This window comes from Rhamphochromis sp. 'chilingali', assembly GCF_963969265.1.
Source record: "Rhamphochromis sp. 'chilingali' genome assembly, chromosome: 3".
NCBI classification, from domain to species: domain Eukaryota; kingdom Metazoa; phylum Chordata; class Actinopteri; order Cichliformes; family Cichlidae; genus Rhamphochromis; species Rhamphochromis sp. 'chilingali'.
The window spans coordinates 4,737,416-4,757,588 of record NC_137931.1 but is presented as its reverse complement, the minus strand read 5'-3'; the positions used below and the strand labels follow the sequence as shown (position 1 = coordinate 4,757,588).

At 38.6% G+C, this 20,173-nt stretch overlaps 1 protein-coding gene across 2 annotated transcripts; it reads right to left on the bottom strand.

The window, feature by feature from the left end:
• Positions 1-1,069: 1,069 nt before the first annotated feature.
• Positions 1,070-16,502, bottom strand: LOC308393932 (OX-2 membrane glycoprotein-like). Of its 2 annotated transcripts, XM_080877993.1 has the most exons (7): positions 16,203-16,423; positions 11,150-11,488; positions 10,740-11,033; positions 10,628-10,660; positions 10,445-10,541; positions 10,292-10,358; positions 8,753-9,648 (listed from the first exon to the last, which is right to left on the bottom strand). In XM_080877993.1, exons 1-6 carry the CDS (start codon positions 16,264-16,266, stop codon positions 10,316-10,318), a joined length of 870 nt encoding a protein of 289 aa, XP_080734119.1. In that variant the 5' UTR covers positions 16,267-16,423; the 3' UTR covers positions 8,753-9,648; positions 10,292-10,315. The 2 variants fall into 2 exon arrangements, with proteins under 2 accessions (XP_080734118.1, XP_080734119.1); XM_080877992.1 differs by lacking the exons at positions 8,753-9,648; positions 10,292-10,358; positions 10,445-10,541; ... (1 more) ...; positions 10,740-11,033; positions 11,150-11,488 and adding exons at positions 1,070-1,131; positions 1,277-1,367; positions 1,467-1,505; positions 1,585-1,929; positions 2,046-2,384 and having other exon boundaries at positions 16,203-16,502.
• Between the last annotated feature and the right edge of the window lie 3,671 nt (positions 16,503-20,173).

The following is a 20,173-nucleotide window of genomic DNA, read 5'->3' as shown; positions in this document are numbered from 1 at the left end:
GTAACGTAATCAGTCTACAAATGCGCAGTACGATGTGTGCGGCCGCTGGATTGGGATTCAGCTTTTGTTTCTCTAAAAGGACACGCAGCACCGGAGACTGGGGTGTGAAACATGCTTAATCTCTTACATGTGCTCACTGATCACATTTTGTCTATTTCATTCAACAAAACAGGAGTAGGTGAAGCTCACTGAGTAATATTGGGGAAGCTCAAAGCAGCTCGAACCAGCTGAAGTTTTCATTCAGAGTACACTGATGAGATCATTTACTTCCAGACAAGACAAAGCAGCTTTGCTCAGCTTATTAACTGTTCAAACTGTTAACTGTTATTAACATCAAAATAAAATAATTTTATTATTAATAAAATAATAATAAGATGAACATGAAGGAAGAAAGAAAGATGGGTTCCCACATAACTGTATTCACCAAAAACAAACAACCTCACAAAGTGCTTTCAGTTTGTTATAACTTCATGTACACGTTGGAGTATACATCCGATTACATTAATTCTATAACATTTTAGCAAAAAATAAATATTTTTCATAAGCAGTGCAGTGTTGTTTGTGTGTTTATCAAATCAAATAAACATAACATTAACAATATCTGATGGTTTGATGGATTTTCATTGCTAGACAGAAGCAACATTCCTGGATTAAGTGACAACTTAAACCATATGTATGCGGTATATTTTTGTACAGATGCTGATAAACTGAGTTGTAAAAATCTGCAAATTTCACCACAAACAGAGAACTTCAATTTCAGCAGCGGGAGCAAAAATGACTAAAGTGAAAGTTTCATGTTATTAAGTAACTACATGTGAAAATATTCAACAATTTTTTTAAATCCTTTTTTATTACTAACCTTTAATTTTATTTAATAATTTACATATTTTAAAAAACCTTTAAAAATGTAGTAAAAATTTGCACAAAGAGCTGACATAAAAATTGCAGTATAAACACCAACAAATACTTTCTAAATGCTTCAGTGGAACAGGTTTTTGTGTTTGTCAGACTACCATTTTTTTCAGAAATGGTACACTTCATTAAATGGTCAAGATCAGATCTTCATGCTGTCGTTTGACTGGTCTCTATCACAATGCTTGTGTTTTCTGAGCAGATTGTCACCTCGTCTAACTAAAATGAGAAGATAAAGAGTGACTTACATCATTGATCTCATTTGTCTCGAGCTTGCTATGTGACAAAAAAAAAACTAAAACTGCAGACACATTTAGCAGCTGAATTAAAAGAAAAAACAGCAACAGTATGTAAGAAAGAGTACCTGCTCTGACATTTCTTTTTAAGCCAGACAGCGATGAGTGCAGTAACACAGGCCAACAACAATGCAAAGGATATAATGACTAAAATCCTTCCTTTGAGAAAAACAGAGAAAAAAAGGGGCATAAACATTGAAATATCTACTAAATAACAATAGACTAAACAGAAAAAGTGGGTGTAAAAAATTGACATACCAAAATTTCTGTGATTAGATCCAAATTTCTCAATCAGACCTGATAAAAGGAACCTCAACATTAAAATTGTGAAACAATCACCAATTTATAAATCAATGACATTGAAGAAGTTTCTAACCATCATCATGATAATCATCATAATCATAATGATCATCATCATCATACTCCTCCTGGACCACATGAATCGTCTCCATCACCTCTCTGTGAGGAGCAGAGAGCACTCGTGCTGCACATCCCACCTGTGTGCTGTGTTTACGTGAACCTGAGAGCACAGCTGTAGTGGTGACAGTGAATGTAGCGTTGGTGTTGGACACACTGACAGTGTTGTACTGTGAGAAGCTGAGGTCTTGTTGTGAGACACTGAGTGTTACAGTGGGAGCAGGTCGACCAGTGGCTGAACAGGAAACAACCCACTCTTCAGTAGAGTTTGACTCTCTGACATCAACAACAGGTTCATGCAGCTCTGTGAAGGATCAGGAGATATCATCAACATGTTCTTACAAACACACCAGCTGCTCACACATTTATGTCCACTGTTTGAAGAACTTGTTATTGGTTAAAGAAGGTAAAAGTTCTTACCATAGACTTGGAGGCAGGGTCTACCAGTGAAGGAGCCTTCAGGATAAGTGTTAAACAGACAGTGATAGCAGCCTTCATCTTGCTGCATCACATTCCTGATGACTATGGAGCAGTTCTGTAGTTCAGTATTTTTAAACCTAAATTTATCTTTAAAGCCATCATTCACTCTCTGACCATAGTACTTGCTGTAGGTGGCAACATTTGTCTCCACATTATTTGAAATTTTCTGCCATGTGACCTGAAGGACGTCTTTAGTCTCCAAGAGCTGACAGCTGAATTCAGCATCTTCTCCCACTGCTGCCAGCACAGTCTGCTGTGTTTGGATCACTGCTGTTAGAGCTGCATGGACATATAGATCAAGGTGTGAGCAATACTGAGTATCCTGAGTTCAACTTACTGCCAAAGAAAGTCCAGTGTCGCCAGCTCTCACCATCATTCTCCCATTGTGTCAAGGTCCCTGGTCATTTGGCCCAGCATTTTGAGTTTCTTTTTCTTTGTCCTCAGTTAAGAATTTACTTATATAGTATATAGTATATATACTTATACTATATATTTGTGAATAAAAACGTTTCTATACACAAATACGCCAGCTGTAATTCATAACAGATGTGAGCCATCTAAATTTATATCATTTATAATCGTGTAGTTATGTTTTTTGGATTATATGTTTGAGCTTTTACTTTCTTAGGAGGCTATAATTATTTCCTTGAATTTTCAGTTTATCCTGCCCCACCTGTTTCCCGTATCTTGTTACATCACACAGTCTCCGTCTGTTAGACGTGTTCTCATGTTTTAGTAATTTCCTTTTTATTTCTTTTTACCGGTCACTTTTCTCTGTACATATATATATACAATCAATACTAGCATTATGAGCACTGACAGATGAGGTGAATAACAATAAATATCCATTAATCATGTGCATCAGTAGCTGCTCTTGTAACAACTACTCTATTCTGCATTTGACACAAGTCAGGATTAAATGTGTGGTGCATAACTCTGTCTGCTTAAACAGACTCAGATTACAAACGTTCACACAATTTTATCAGGAACCCTTGGGAAACCATAGGTTTGTGCACATTTCAGCTCAGTCACCACTTAAATCACCCTGCCTAATCTTTAACATGTTCTGTATAATAACATGACTGATTATAACTTTAAGAAAACCATTAAGAGTTAGCGTTTGTGTATCAAACAATAACAACATTAAATGTAAAACAGTCAACAAAACAAAAACATCACAAATTTATAATTACATACCTTCAAAACATAACATTGAATCTGTTGCTGATATTGAGTGTGAAGCCATTGACAATTTTGTTCCAGTCAAAAGCTCTTATTCTGTTGGCTACAGAGCCTAAAAATGTTAATAATGTATGGATTACTTATTTAATGATATTATAATTATAGTATTTCAATATTAAAAATGTAATAATTAACCACACAAAATTATTAGGGGGTACTGAGGTGATGCTATTTTTCTTCCACAAACCGCTACAGCACCCATAAGATCCTTTCTGGCACAGCCATGTGTGAGAATATGAATGTCTTGTCTCCAAAGCCAGAGAGCAAATGTACTTATCCACACGGGACAACAACCATGATTTGTTTTCGATGGTTTGCATTCTGGCAGTTGGAAAACCGGGTGTAGTAGTCACTCCTGTCCGACTTGAATTGTGTCAGATGAGAAAAACGCACAGTTAAAGACAGACTCACACACTCACTGTCTGATGACAAAAGAAATCATTCTGACACTTTTATTAAAGTCAAAAAATATTTTTTTTCTGCTTATACTCCAAGTATTTGCAATAGTGATTATTACCTCAGTACTGTGTGCGGATGTTTTACCTTACTATGGTGTGAGAATTAGACCTTCTTTAAAGGTTCAATGATCTTTATTTTTATCAAAGGCTAAGTGAGATGATAAGCTTGGTATGTATCAATAGAGAGACTGAGATATGTTAATAGGACTGGAGTATATTAATTATTCCCAGTATATCTTGAGTGTGTATTTGCTTTAATTTGCAATTTAAATAAAACTACAATACAGTTAAATTATGTAGTGAGCTGCTGAGCTGGATAGTTTACCATCACACAATAGTATAATTTTGAGTCTTCAGGAAATCAGGAATAAACTAATCAAATAATTTTGTGATCTAGACAGAAAGCCTATTTTGACTGATAATCTCAGAGTTTAATACATTATACTCCATACTTCCACCACTACAGTATTCAAAAATAGTTCATCTTAATGATCCATCCCACCACCACAACTGAAAGGAGTTATGAAAGGCTACTTAACTAAAAATGTAAAGAAATTATCTTTCACTGTATTTTAAGGCCTAGCTCATACACTGTTATTAATATCCAGTTTCCTCTCACCTTTGTCAAAGAGCCCAAAAATAAAAACAGCAGCAACATAATGTAAAACTCCACCGTTTGCCATTTCATTTGAATGAAATGATCTGAAAGGTTGGCCAGGAAAACCATGTGTGACTCGTTTTCCTTCCTTCTATTACAATGGTCCATTTAGGATGAAACTGAGATTTCAAGTGTAACCAGTTTTATCTTTAATCTCATCTCACAGCCTAACTCAAATGGCAGAGACATTAAACGTAAAATTTCAAATGTTTACAGATTATTTTCAAAAGTATTGTATCTCTGTGTTCATTTGTTATATTTTTATGTATTTGCAACTACAATGCATGTTGATGACGTGGATCCTAACCAAGTGTTTAAACTATGATGTTGAACTAAGCAAACTTCATCCCATAGTGTAAAACTACAGTGTCTTAGCAACTTAACTGAAACTACTTTATTAAAGAAAAAAAAAACTCAAATCGTAATGTCAGAATGTGAAATGACAACACTACACACAAGTGAAATCAAAAACACCATTTAACATGTTTATCTGGTTTAAAGAAAGTAATTATATGGAGCATTGGAAAATAAATAGTTAATGTTACATAATCAAGAACATTGTCTCATTAAAAAACGTCATCTACACCTTCATTTTAGGTAATGGAAGGCCAGGAATATGTTTTAACTTCTGTCTAATAAATTCCATTCACAACTTTGTACAGAATGAAGAAACTAAACCAAAATTTGTGTTACAAAGGATGAATCATTTGAAAGCAACCATTGTTTTCTTAAAAAGACACCACCATTTATGTCTAGTATGTTTGTTTGATGCATTATGGTTCTGTCAGGGCGTCTTAGGGACAAGTAAGTATATTTAAACTTCTTAAACTATCTAAATATTGGTAAATAAATAATGAAATTGCACAAAGTACTGATGTAAAAATTGCATTGTAGATTGTAACATTTCTTCTTTTTTTCTTTAGTACACTTTAGTACAACAGTTGCTTATCCAGCTTTAGCACCATTTTGTTTAGGGACTGTTTAGACACTTCTGTAAAAAACAAAAAACAAAACAATGAATATTCATCAAAGCTCAGTTTCATTGCTGGTGAAGGTGACGGTCATTTAGCTGGTGTTTCTCAGGAGCAGCTTGCTTTTTGAGCTGATTGTCATTCTAATACAAAATACTAGCATTAGCATTAGCCTGTTAGTATTAGAAAATTATAGTCATCTTAACAGAGTAACAGCTTAGGAGAGAGATATAAAAAAAAAAAAAAAGATTCCCCACTCGCCCCTGCGGGCTGTCTATCCTTCAAGCTCGGGTCCTCTACCAGCGGCCTGGGAGCTTGAGGGTCCTGCAGTATCTTTGCTGTTCCCAGGACTGTGCTGTTCTGGACAGAGATGTCCGATGTTGTTCCTGGGATCTGCGGGAGCCACTCACCTAGCTTGGGAGTCGCTGCACCTAGCGCTACAATTACCACTGGGACCACTGTTACCTTCAGCTTGGCTTTGACAATCACATCAATAAAGTTACTAGAACTGCCTTCTATCACCCAAAAATATGTATATCTAAGGTTAGAAAATTCCAATCTCAAACTGGCTCTGAGAATTGGTTTACTCCTTCATATTAAGTAGGTTAGACGATTGCAACACTCTATTTACAAGACAAATCTTCAGTAAGCTGTCATCAACTGGCCCAAAATGCAGCAGCCAGAATTAGAACAAGTACATGGAAATTTGACCGCATTATCTCAGTATTAAATCCCAGTACAATATAGAATTATCTTTATAATTCTTCTATTAGTTCACAAAGCTTGCAGCAGTTTGCCCCCCCCCCCCCGCCCCCCCAGTATATCTAACTTACTTTTTACAACCCAATCAGATCTCTCAGCTCTATTAGGTTCAGATCTTTTAACTATTCCCAGAATGTGATCTAAGTGCGCTGAAGGTGGTTTCATTTATTCTTGTCTACATGTTTGTGTACATGCAAAAACGATTTTCAAACGAAAATGCATTACTGTGGACGTAACCTTTGATCAAGGAGTGAAGCTAGACAAATATTCTGTTAAATTCAACACTTACTGAAACAAAAAGTTCAGTGTTACTCTCACAGGTCTGACGTGACACACATTTTCACCTTTGCCTCAATTATTCTCCCACCATGTAAAGTCCTTGAGCCTGAGCTTGTACCTCTCGAAAAACGAAAAAAGGAGTCTTTACTGTTTAAAAAGTCCTAAATCATACAACATACAGTTTTATCTCACCTTTGTCAAAAATCCCAATAATAAAAATTGCAGCAACATAATGAAAAACTTCAACTGCTGCCATTTGATTCAGTGTTAGGTGAACTGGATGCAGAGGAATCGCATGTGTGACTTGTTTGGCCATTATACCATATACTGAATGAACCAACCAATCAAAATTTGTGTTACTCCTGTCAGAGCTAAGAAAATGGGTTCTTTGTTTGTTTTCTGGTTTAACCAGTTGTTTGACAAGTGGAACCTGTAGAGACTTAGTGGCTCTTAGAAAGAGTTAGAGAACCTTAAGTGTTAAACAAACAGTGATAGAAGGCCTCATCCTGCTCCATCACATTCCTGATTATTATGGAGCAGTTCTGTAGTGCAGCATATTTAAACTCAACTTCATGAGTAAGGTCATTGCTCTTAGAGGTGCATGAGCTATAGTTCAAAGTGTGAGGGGGGTTTAAATACTTTGTTCAAGTTCAAGTCCAACAGAGAGGAAAGACTTGCTAAAATCTGTTCTTAGGGAAAACAGCCTGCTCAGACCCCTGCTCAGATCTGTGTCTGTATGTCCCCCCCCAAGTGTCGAGAACGTACAGACACAGATCTGATGAAACCATGAAGGTGTGAGGGCCGAGAGTGTTCTGGGGCCACACGCACTTAAGAATATTAAGGACATTATGTTTGAACATAATGTCCTTAATATCAGACAATTTATGGGAAAATTGTCGTTTGAATTAGATCAGATCAGGCATGTTGTTCCTCGCAATCACACCCCTCCAGGTCTCACTGTCATTGCACACATGAATGTTGAAGTGTTCCAGTAGAAGGACAAAGTCTACGGCTGGAGCACTCTTGAACATCCCACCCAAGGACTCCAAGAAGGTCAGCTAGTCTGAACTGTTGTTTGAATGGTAAGCTAGACAATAATCAGGACCCGTTCCCCGACCTGAAGGTGCAGGGAACAAACCCTCTTGTCTAACGGGAAAAACTCTAACTTACAGGCAGCACGCCAATGGGTACCAAGATACCTGGGGCCCACCACCTCTCACCAACAGCAGCAACTCCAGACTGGGACATAGTCCAGTCTTACTCCAGGGGACTGCTTCCAGAACTTAAGCCATGCATTAAGGTGAGCCTGGCTATATCTAGACAGAAGCTCTCAACCTCATGTACTAGTTCAGGCACCTTCCCCACAAGTGAGGTGACGTTCCATGTCCCAGTCATTTGTCCCAGTAGCCAGAGATCGGTTTGCCAGGGTCTCTGCCCTTTGCCACCACGTGGCACACGCTGCACCTGACCATTACAGCGCTCCTTGTGGGTGGTGGGTCTACAGGAGGTCAAGCCAATGTCTTCTCTTCATGCTCTGCCTGGCCAGGCCCCATGGCCTAAGGCCAGGTCAACAGGTGTTCTCCCTCAAGCACCCTCCCTGCTACAGGTCCCTGGTAATCCTGTTCCAGGCAAGGTTGTAGAGAACACAGTTTTACAACAGTTTTAACTGTTGTAATTATATATGTCAATGTCTGTGTAGGTTCTCAGTCATCAAGGTCATGATGTCATGGTAGCAACTGGGCTTCTTTAAGTTTCGTAAAGCGGTTTCACCTCTCATCCAGTGAAGTAAAGAAGCCTCTAAGATGAGAGGTGAAACATCTTCAAGAAACTTAAAGAAGCCCAGACACTTTCTTTCCAAGTTCCTTGGAGTATATAGAGCATTAAATTCTATATGCATATTAGCATTGTACGCTGGGTGTTGCCCTACAGCAGGTGGGCAATTCCAGGCCTCGAGGGCCGGTGTCCTGCAGGTTTTAGATGTCACCCTGGGTCAACACACCTGAATCACATGATTAGTTCATTACCAGCCCTCTGGAGAACTTCAGGACATGTTGAGGAGCTAATTTAGCCATTTAAATCAGCTGTGTTGGTTCAAGGACACATCTAAAACCTGCAGGGACACCGGCCCTCGGGGCCTGGAATTGCCCACCCCTGCCCTACAGTCTACTTAAAACACATTTGGATTCTTATGTCTTTTATTCAAACAAAAGAAATTCAAAAGTTTTACACTGACTTAACAAATGCTTAGTCCTTTTAATAATAAACTTCAAATCTGTTCTCCTCAACACCTCAGCATTTTTATCATGAATAATAATGCACCCTCAGAGGCCATGTTATTCAATTTTAGCTGAAAATCTGTTAGGAATTATTTAAATTTGGTTGTTGGTATTAATCATATCAATTCCAGCAACAAAAGAAATTATATCAATCAGCCAAAGGTACTGAGAAATGCTTCATGTTAGTCACTCACTCCTGCTGACTTTCATTTAAAGTCATTTAAAGTAAGTCAAATTGAAAATATAAATATCCGTAAAATGACAAAAAAACATTACTTTTTACAGTACATTTTTATTTTCTTGCATTTTCAATTTTTCTTTCAAATATTTAAAAAAAACAGTGGAAAAAATAAACAGCAGAAAATTGAAATGTACAGGATAATAATATTATTTAACGGTTTGCAAATGTTTCAGTGCAACACATTTTAGTACTTTGTAAACAGAACTTCAGTGCTGTTTTGTTAAGGGACAACATGGTCTCGTGTTTCCAAATATAAAAAGGTATAACAACATTAAAAACTGGTGAAAAAATAAATAAAATAAATATGCTATAAATATATAGCACAAAGTGATGATATAAAAACTGCAATTTCCCTGTAACAATTACCATTTTCTTTAGTCCAACGTTAGTGCAGTTATTTGTCAAATCAGCACCATTGTTTTAGAAAATACACTCTTCTTGATAAAAAAGCAAAATGTAAACAAAAAAAGCAAAAATTCGTCAAACTGCAGTTTTGATGCAAATGAATCTCCAAAAGTTGATTCTGTTCATCTGGACGTAGCGTTTTGTGGGAGAAACGTTTCATCACTCAAAGGCCCCAATATCATGATGTGGTGTCAGCAGGCATTCGCTTTTTGCGCTGACTGTCACGTTGTTTACCTGAAGATGTTTTAGTCCTTTAAAATAAAATAAAAACAACATTATATCATTGCTCTGTCAATATTACAGAATCTAAGTATTCTAAATAAAGCAATAGCTTAGTGGAAAGATATATGCATCAGTTTGGTTGGCATGCAGTTTACATTAGTTTACAAAGGAAGTAAAAGAATAAAAAGGAGCTCTGGAGGTAAGTCAGAAAATTCCAAATGTCAAAACATATTTTTAATTTTAACTTTCCATTGCATGTTTTATTACATTATTTTCCAAGTTCACAATCTTAAAAGTCAACCTCTGGCCATTTTCTGACAAACCCTGTCTCTTTAAAATCCTCATTTTATACTACTAGCATTTTAACAGTTAATCTAGTTAGTTGTAAAATGTTCTTCCAGTTGTTTCTTTCATTTTGAACTTTGGTCTCCTGTGGCAACATTTTTGAGATGCATTTAGAGACACCAAATCCAAAATAAGCTAAAAATTTCATTATTTCATTAGATTTACATTTCATCAATTTGATATACTTTCAACATTATATTGTGATAGGTTTATAAAATGTTTTAATTACTGCATTATACTTTTATTCGTATTTAACAGCATTCCAAATTTTTCATAGCTGGGTTTATAACTTTGTAGATGCAGAATGATGCATCAAGCCTGACTTACTCCTCAGTATCTCTCATTGTAGCTTCAGGTAGCCATGTCATTCATCTCAACCGGCCGATGTGACTGACTGTAAGATTCAAGAACAGTTACATCTGCACAAATATTTATCAGCTGAACAAAAAGACAAAAAGCAACGCTGTTTAAGAGGATTACCTGCTCTGAGATATCTTTCTAAGCCAGACAGAGATGAGTGCAGAAACACAGGCAAACAACAACGCAGCAGAGGATAGAATGACTAAAGTCCTGGATCCTATGGACAAAGAGGGGGTATTACGTTTTAAATATCAACAGATGGAAAAGAAAAACTGGCTTTAAAAAGTGTAAATTTTGACATACCGAAATTTATGTGATTAGATTTTTCATCCAAACCTGGAAGAAGGAACCCAAACATTTGAATAACAGGGTAATCATTAATTTATAAATCGATGACTTTGAAAGAGTTTCTCACCATCATCATCTGGAGTTGTCACCATCACCTCTCTGTGAGGAGCAGAGAGCACTCGTGCTGCACATCCCACCTGTGTGCTGTGTTTACATGAACCTGAGAGCACAGCTGTAGTGGTGACAGTGAATGTAGCGTTGGTGTTGGACACACTGACAGTGTTGTACTGTGAGAAGCTGAGGTCTTGTTGTGAGACACTGAGTGTTACAGTGGGAGCAGGTCGACCAGTGGCTGAACAGGAAACAACCCACTCTTCAGTAGAGTTTGACTCTCTGACATCAACAACAGGTTCATGCAGCTCTGTGAAGGATCAGGAAATATCATCAACATGTTTTCACAAACACACCAGCTGCAAACACATTTATGTCCACTGTTTGAAGAACTTGTTATTGGTTAAAGAAGGTAAAAGTCCTCACCATAGACTTGGAGGCAGGTTCTACCTGTGAAGGAGCCTTCAGGATAAGTGTTAAACAGACAGTGATAGCAGCCTTCATCCTGCTCCGTCACATTCCTGATGACTATGGAGCAGTTCTGTAGTCCAGTATGTTTAAATTCAACTTTATTTGTAAAGCCATCATTCACTCTCTGACCATAGTACTTGCTGTAGGTGGCAACATTTGTCTCCACATCATGTGAGATTTTCTGCCATGTGACCTGAACGACGTCTTTAGTCTCCAAGAGCTGACAGCTGAATTCAGCATCTTCTCCCACTGCTGCCAGCACAGTCTGCTGTGTTTGGACCACTGCTGTTAGAGCTGTAGGAGTTAAAGATCAAGGTGTGAGCCACTTTAAATATTCTATTCATTTTCAAGTGCAATCCTTACTGACACAAGTCTAGTACCGTTAGCTATCATTATTCCTGCAATTAACAACCTTTTTTTTTTGCCTCCACACTCACATTTACATTCTGCTCAAACAAATACAATATCAAATTAAAGAAAGGATCAAAGCCAGCACCTTATGAAAAAGCTGCAATCTACAATCAGCATTCACATCAGCATTGGTCCATACGCATCAGATAATACAAAAAAACAAAAAAAACAAAACAGTTTATATGCTTGATTTGCCAAACACACTGACAGGCTGAAAATCGGGTGCTATTGGAATGCTACTGCTGCAAGGAAGAGCCAGGATGACAGGTCAGGGAGGAGATATCATCACCCCCACCCGAGATTGGGTACCAAGCCCCAAGTGTGATGTAAGGATCGTTGAGTGTGAGAGGAACTGACCTGAAACATAGGATCATGATGAAACTTGAAACCTGGATCCTCCTACCAAAACTACTTGAAGTACCCTATGAAGATCGACTTGATGATGTGAATGCAGTACTATGGAAAATGCCCACTGTGACTATAACCCAAACTAACCAGCTGATCTACACTATAGCAGCAGTGATCAGTGAGATGCTTGGCTACAAGTTGAACAACCACAAGGAGCAGTACCCTCCATGAAGGAAGCTAGAGGCCAAGATCAAGGTAGTACAGAGGGAGGTAAGCCAACTATCAGAGTGTCAGAAAGGTCAAATGAAGAAGGTGCCTAAAAAGTACAGCAAACTGTCCATACCTGAGGCCTTGGAAACTGCCAAGCCAAGAATCACAGCCTTGGCCAGCCGTTTGAAGAAGTATACCCGAGAGATCGAAGGCAGGAGAATAAACCAGCTGTCTCGCCACAGAACCATCCAAGTTGTACTCTCAGTGGTAGGGGGAACAATATGAGAACAGCACCACCAAGGGTTGAGATGGAGCAATACTGGACACCCAGTATGGCTTACTGAAGGCCGGACAGCCCTAATTCCCGAAGACCCCCAGAAGGGACAGTCCCATCTAACTACTGGCCAATAATCTGTACCACACGGAAGCCCCTGTCAGGCATCATAGCAGCTAAGATGAACAGGCACATAGCTCAAAAACTTGAGCGGGGCACAGAAAGGCAGGAATACCAGAGGAGCGAAACACCAACCCCTGGTAGACAGAGCACTCTCCCGACTGACCAGCCTGTGCACTGCCTGGATTGACTGCAAGAAAGCCTAAGACTCGATGCCACACACATGGATCCTGGAATGCTTATAATTGCATAAGATCAACAGGATCCTAAGAGCCTTCATCGGGAGCTCACTGGGGATGTGGCGTACAACACTACTTTAAGCCCATAGCACAAGCACAAGTCACAATCAAGTGCAGGATCAAGGAGATGCTGTCCCTGCTGCTGTTCTGCATAGGCCTGAACCCTCTCAATGAGATCATTGACAGGACTTTTTGGTTTAGCACCTGAAGCTCTCAAACTTTTACACAAAATACCCACTTTTATTTCCAATGAATGGGATCTATTCAAAGCCCTGCAAGAAAAGACCTCGTGCGTTAACATTAAATTTGTTACAATGTACCCTAATATCCAGGTGGGTTGTAACAAATGCTGGGAAGAATTGTAACAATTAGACAAAAGAAACAGAAAAACAGAGCCCACACCAGAGGACATGCTTCAAAGAGTGGTTTATTGCACCCATTGGGCCACGTTTGGTACTGGGCCAAGAGAGTTGAGGCCCAGGTGTGAAATTTATGGTTTTCAGGGTTTTTATCATTAACTCTATTTCCCTGGGTCTTTTCCTGTGTTGTAGTTGTGTGTCTTATTTTGAAAGAAATACCAGAGACCATTAAAGGCTAGAGAGGAGGATGTTGCTCTCAATGTTGTTGGCACATTTCAGGAGGATGCTACTAATAAAGTAATTTAAAAAATGCCACAGTTTTAGTCTTGGTCGTATCATTTTATTTTGTTGTATTTATCCGCGACACCTTAAAGGCCGATCAGTGAAAATATTGTCTGACATTAAACCAGTCCGTGGTGCAAAAAAGGTTGGGGACCGCTGGTCTATTGGAATAAAAGAACTCTCTTTGTGACTAAACATAACTCAAATGCACTCTGCTGTGTGTGGGTGTGTAAATTAGCTTAAGAGAACAAACACAAATACTCAATAAACAGTTCAGTGACAGGTACAAACAGGTACAATGCACCTGTCCGAAAAAGATGTAGGTCTTTGTGGTTGGGTGTGTTCTGTGGCATGGCTGCAGGGGATGAGTGGACCAGCAGGTTCAGGGTGTGGTTTGGTGTGTTGTTAAAGCTCAACACCACACACACACACACACACACACAATGTTGTTGTATATTATCTGTATCAAAAAAAACAATGGCAGTGTGCATGTATATTCTTAATCAGATTCACAATGTTGACAGATGAATGTTGGTAGCTCTGCAGTGCAGGCTTGGTGGGCCCAAAGACTGCACAGGGTAAATTTTACCCAAACTTCTTTTGCCTTTGAGTTACCAATGCAAAGGTTTTCGTCATTTATTGTCTCAGAATCTTCAGCGTTATTTTTCAAATTTTTTGGGGGGCAGATTTCACTTTCTTTTTCTTCTGCTTGCATATATTTTTCCTGAGATATTCTTTTTCCATTCTTTTTTCTGTTATTCTTCCATAAGCTTTTGCAATGACTTGGAGTATCTGCTCAGTGTTACATGGAAGATCTGACTGACTCACCCTTCGTTGAGACCCCATCAGATGCCTTTTTCTTTTTTTTAAACATTAGCAAGCATACCTTGATCAGTTTTAATTTTCCACTATCTAGACATGCTGTAAAAGTATAGGTGTTAGCATATTTAAAATCAATAAGCTATTCGTACTTTGGGGAAGGGGATTGCTGTAACACATTGAAAGTATATGTTACAACTCACCCCACCCTTGTCGGTCATTGTTTAACTAACTTTATTAGCATAGTGGCTTAAAATTAGCAGGGGCAAATGCATTACAGCTTGCCTATTTAATATACTGTTAGTCATATTATTTGGTCTGCAGCTGTTTAACTCCTAACAAAGCTTAGTGCTGGTCAAAAGAATTAATTTCATATGTCAAAATCAGTTTTCTTCAATACAATCTACATGCAGTTGCTTACAGTCATGATAACCACCATGTGAAATAATAATAATGGATTGCATTTATATAGTACTTTTTGGGGCCCTCAAAGCACTGTACAATGCCACTATTCATTCACACACTGGTGGAGGCAGCTACGGTTGTAGCTACAGCTGCCCCACAGCCTGGGGCAGGCTGACAGAAGCAAGGCTGCCACATCACGCCATCGGCTCCTCTGGCTATCACCAGTAGGTGGAAGGTGAAGTGTCTTGCCCAAGGACACAACGACCGAGACAGTCCGAGCCGGGGCTCGAACCAGCAACCTTGCGGTTCCAAGACAAATTGTCAACGCTTTGAGCCACGATTGCCCCATCACCCCAAATCAGGGATGGAAGTGGCTAAACACTGAAGTGATCATGGGATGAGATAGGAGTCATATGATCAATTCAGTGATCCCAATGTTACAACTATACCAGGTCTCTCCTATGTGGTGCTATGGGGTCACCTGACATTGCAGTAAGGTTATTTTTCTATAAACCCCACAAATACAAGCATAGTAGCACACACTTGTGTACAGATCACTACCCTGTTTGCAACAATTGCCTTTCTGTGTTGGAAAAAAGGCAAGTATTAACTCACAGGGCATATTAGAGTCATAAGATTCAGAACTCTGTCTGTATAAACACGCTTTCACTGAATTATGCCGGAGAATGCAGGAGAAACAAAGACAGGTTTGTGTTGACCCTTCACCATCATTTCCATGAACGTTAAGTACGTTGGAAAATGTCAGAGTTTGTAGAATCAAATGTCAGAATGTGTCTTCTTAGTCTGTAATTTGTTCTATAGATGGAAAAAAAAAAGACTGACCACTGGGGCGGCTGTTGGGGCTGAGTCTAAAGACACTGATGATTTTACTGCAGTCTGTGATTACAGCCACGAATGGAGGGCAGTGGACCAAGCTGTGCACACATCTATAAATCCCTCTTTAAATCATTGCAGGGTGGAGAAATAGGAATTCTTGAGTGATGAGGACTGTTGTTTTGTCCTTAACAGTGAGCCTGGTAGCTTTTTATACTCTTTGAGTTCCCAGCAATTGATGTTTCTTGAGTAAAAAGTGATTACAAAGTAGTTAAAGCCAGAACCCGGGAATCGTAAGTGCAGAGGAAAAACCCCCCTGAATTTTACTTTTTTTTAATGTTCATCTAAAATATCTTTTTAATAATATTTTTCAAACTATAAATTATCGTATTTGCTTATTTAAATGAGAATTGATATGAATAATTCACAGAACAATAGCTGAAGTGCCTTTCCTGCATACATCAGGATCATCCACACACCCCTGATGATAGTAACGCCTAAATACTCAGCTACACCCACAGAAAACACTCTTATGCTGCCTGTGGTTGTACCTGTATCACATTTTCAAAATGGTTACTTTACCTTAGCGACCTCTCCCACCACCACAACTGAGTCATTTTCTTATGAGGGAACAAAATAAATGACCTTTACTGTATAAAAAAGTCAAACTCATATATTATAATCATTAACATGCAGTCTCTTCTCACCCTTTTCAAAGGCTCCAGAAATAAAAACAGCAACAACATAAAGCAAAACTCCGAAAAAGGACATTTCACAAAAACTTCATTCATTCAGGCTGACTCTTTGTCTGGCTTTGGGCTCAGCTACTACAGTTACGGGTAAACTTTCAGCTGGTCTGATGCATATAAACGTTTAACAGGTTAGCTAAAAAGAATCATAAGATAATACATGTGAACATGATCGTATAGTGAGACAAATAACAAAATATAATCGAGAATTATCAATTTAAAGTGCGATGTAAAGGCACGTGTCGCCATTTTGCCCCCCTTTTATTATAATGGTACAGTCGATAGATAACACCAATCTGGCAGATCGCAGGAAACTGCCGCATGCGCTGTAGCCGCTCCCCACACAGCTAAATCTCCAGTGTTATATTAACACTAAGGATGTCTATATGGGTTCACTCCACTGAGTGTTAAATGAACACTTCTGACAGTGTTATATTTTTAAAGGTAACCTAGTCAGTTTTGAAGATTAACAATGACCAACGGTGCTGATTTCCTAACACTGGAAAATAACTCAAAATGTTAGAAATATTCCAGTGTCAGAAAATCAGCACTGCTCAGATTAGTCATTGTTAATCTTCAAAACTGACTAGGTTACCTTTAAAAATATAACACTGTCAAACGTGTTCATTTAACACTCAACGGTGTTATATTTAACACTCAGAGGAGTGGGCCCATATAGACACTCTCTAGTGTTAATTTAACGCTGGAGATTTTGCTGTGCATGGATCACCGAACATCTGTAAATTACTTACATGTCGACGACCTAAATCTGATGATTAACTTTTAAGGTTGAATTAAACTGGCTTCATACCGGAGTCCACAGTAAACGCCTTCACTGGACTTTAGTTAGTTTACATCTTCATGTCACAGCACTGTACACAAGTGAAACCCTGCATTGTCATTCATCCATCGGCTTCCCATTTTCCAGTTCATAGTCGCAGTCGTAACCCAGCTGACATAAAGCGAAAGGCGAAAAACATTCTTTCTCCACTAAATCACAGAGCAGTGTTGCAAGTTTTCCTCAAACACAGCGAGCAAGTTCTGGCGATAACTGGAAACAAGGAAATGTCCTGTGCACTGACGCTGTAGTGCCATCTAGTGGGCAAGAAAGAGACAAATCCACACGAATGCAATGGTTTCAACCTAATATCAAGGCACGGGGTACTTTGGTTAGTCCCCCCTCACTCTCAACACATGATGTTTTTAACACATGTGCCGCATCAGCTCAGGGACAACACATATTGCGTGCCAATATGTGTCGGCACAAAATAACCATCATTTTTTTTCCATCATTTTTTTCACCACAAACATCAATGAAATCTTTAAAAATTGGGGCGGGGGGGGGGGGAATTAACTGCACAAAGTACTCACACAAAAACTGCAATGTGCAATTAATATTTACTGAATGCTTCAGTGCATCAGTTGTTTGTCAAGCTTTAGCACATTTTTTTTTTTACATTTTATTTTATTTTATTTTATTTTATGGAAAGGCACACACAAAAAGAGAAAGAAAGAAAAAATTTGTCAAAATTTAGTTGGTGGTGACGGTGATTGTTTAGTTGGTGTCTGTCAGGAGGTGTTCACCTGTTGAGCTAAGTGTTACTTTGTTTCACTGACGATGTTTTAAAATAAAACTAAAAATGATATCATTATTCTGTTTATATTCGAAAGTATCAAAGTATTCTAAACAGAGTAAAAGCTTATTGGACAGAGCTATACATCAGAGTTTAGTTGATATACATTGAAAACTGGCTTTTAACACACCTTACAAACATTAGAATCACAGAGAAATCATCATTTTATAAATCAGTGAAAGAGTTCCTCATTATCATCATCATCAGGAATCGTCACCATCACCTCTCTGTGAGGAGCAGAGAGCACTCGTGCTGCACATCCCACCTGTGTGCTGTGTTCACGTGAACCTGAGAGCACAGCTGTAGTGGTGACAGTGCATCTACTCTATGCATATGTACATGTGTGAACTGTTTAAATGATTTTCATTCTTGTATTCCAATTGTTTACAATCAGATAATCAAAAGCCTCCATACGATCACGTTTTCTAAAAGATTTGTGGTGGAAATCTGATATAAACCAAGACGTACACAAGCAGGTTGATTTTGTGAAAATTATTTACCTTTCAAAATGTGTTTATCAGCAGTAGTGATAATAACAGACTTTGAGGTGAAAAGCTGCTGACATTTACTACACACATCTTTAATAAGGAGCACAGTGTTGATTGCACATTTACCATGAGAATAAACCGTTATACCCACAATACTTGACAGAAATCGTCGTCGTTTTATTAGGTTGACAAATATCCCAATCGTAATATGACAGGCAAACGATTTAAGAACAGTTAAATCTACACGAACATTTATCTTCTGAATCAAAAAAAGCAATCAACAACAGTGTTTAAGACGAGTACCTGCTCTGAGATTTCTTCTTATACCCGACAAAGATGCTGCACCAACAACACCACAGACGACAGAATGACTGAAATCCTGATACCTTTGAGAAAAAAATGATAAAGAAGAGTATAATAATTTGAACAACTATAAAAAAAAATAGACTCAACTGACTTTAAAACACTCCTAAATTCCTGGGATTAGATCCTGATTTCTCATTTAACTCTGTTAGAAGAAACATAAGCATTACAATCACAAAGTAGTCATCATTTTATAAATCAGTGACTTCAAAAGAGTTTCATCATCATCATGAATCTTCACAGTCACCTCTCTGTGAGGAGCAGAGAGCAGTCGTGCTGCACATCCCCCCTGTGTGCTGTTGTTACGTGAACCTGAGAGCACCGCTGTAGTTTATTTACACCTATTTACATCTTAATGTCATAACTGGAAACAAAAACACTGTACACAAGTGAAATTACAAACACCATTTACCATAATTAATTAGCAGGACAAAAGTAAATATGTGGAACATGAGACAAAACATTATTACATATACGTGCACATGTATACAATGTATATACAGTGTATAAAACACAGAGTACTGAATGAAAAAAACAATCAGCATTTGTGTTACACGTTCATCCGGCTGGTAACACCTTGTTATCCAGCATATTTGTTTCTGGCACTTAGCTGGTTCCACTTGTTTGAGAACCTTAAGGGTTAAACAAACAGTGATAGAAGACCTCATCCTGCTCCGTCGCGTTCCTGATTATTATGGAGCAGTTCTGTACAGTATGTTTAAACTTGAGCAAAGCCATGATTCACTCTCTGACCAGCAGTAGCGGTTTTTGATACGGGCGACACGGGCGGTTGCCCGGGGCGGCATCGTGGTGGGGGGCGGCATCACGGGCATCGGATATTGGGAATGACATAGGCACCGATCGGTTTTCTATCGCCCGTTTGCGAGGTGCGCCTGCTGCTTGCGGCACAGGGAGGAGAGGGCGGGGCGGCGCGGTTTCACTGACCGGCTGGAGCAGCATCTAATAACCAACTCGCAAAATAAAACAAAATGAAAACAAACCAACAAACACGAAAACACCAGACATTATGATACAGACTTATAATTTGCAATTTGTTTTTTTCGAAATTCTATACGCGAAAAGTGAGCGCGAGAGCCCTCGGTGCGCCTGCTCGGTGCTGAAGTCAAAGTCAACTGTATTGTCATCTCCGCTGCATACAGTCCAGTATATAGAGAGACGACAAGGCTCCAGTTACAGCAGTGCAAGTAAATGAACAATAAATATAAGAAGAGTAAGAAAATAAATATACACGTTAGGACTCGGGGTAAAGGGATCAATAACAATTTAAAATGTATAATTTACAGTTTGCTGATTTAAAGTCTCACACACAACCCGTCGAAAGGGGAGGGGGGCGGATGTTTCCAAATAGAGCACATTTCATTTATAATGTTGTAAATCCAAGCCCATTATGTATTCATGATTTGAATCCTGGGTTGTGTGAAAT

Coding starts and splice junctions, on each gene's coding strand:
- LOC308393932 (XM_080877992.1), bottom strand. CDS start 16,266: ATGTCCTTTTTCGGAGTTTTGCTTTATGTTGTTGCTGTTTTTATTTCT. Junction 1,506..1,584: donor TGATGATTATCATGATGATG/GTTAGAAACTTC, acceptor TCCTTTTATCAG/GTCTGATTGAGAAATTTGGA. Junction 1,368..1,466: donor ATCTAATCACAGAAATTTTG/GTATGTCAATTT, acceptor TTTTTCTCAAAG/GAAGGATTTTAGTCATTATA.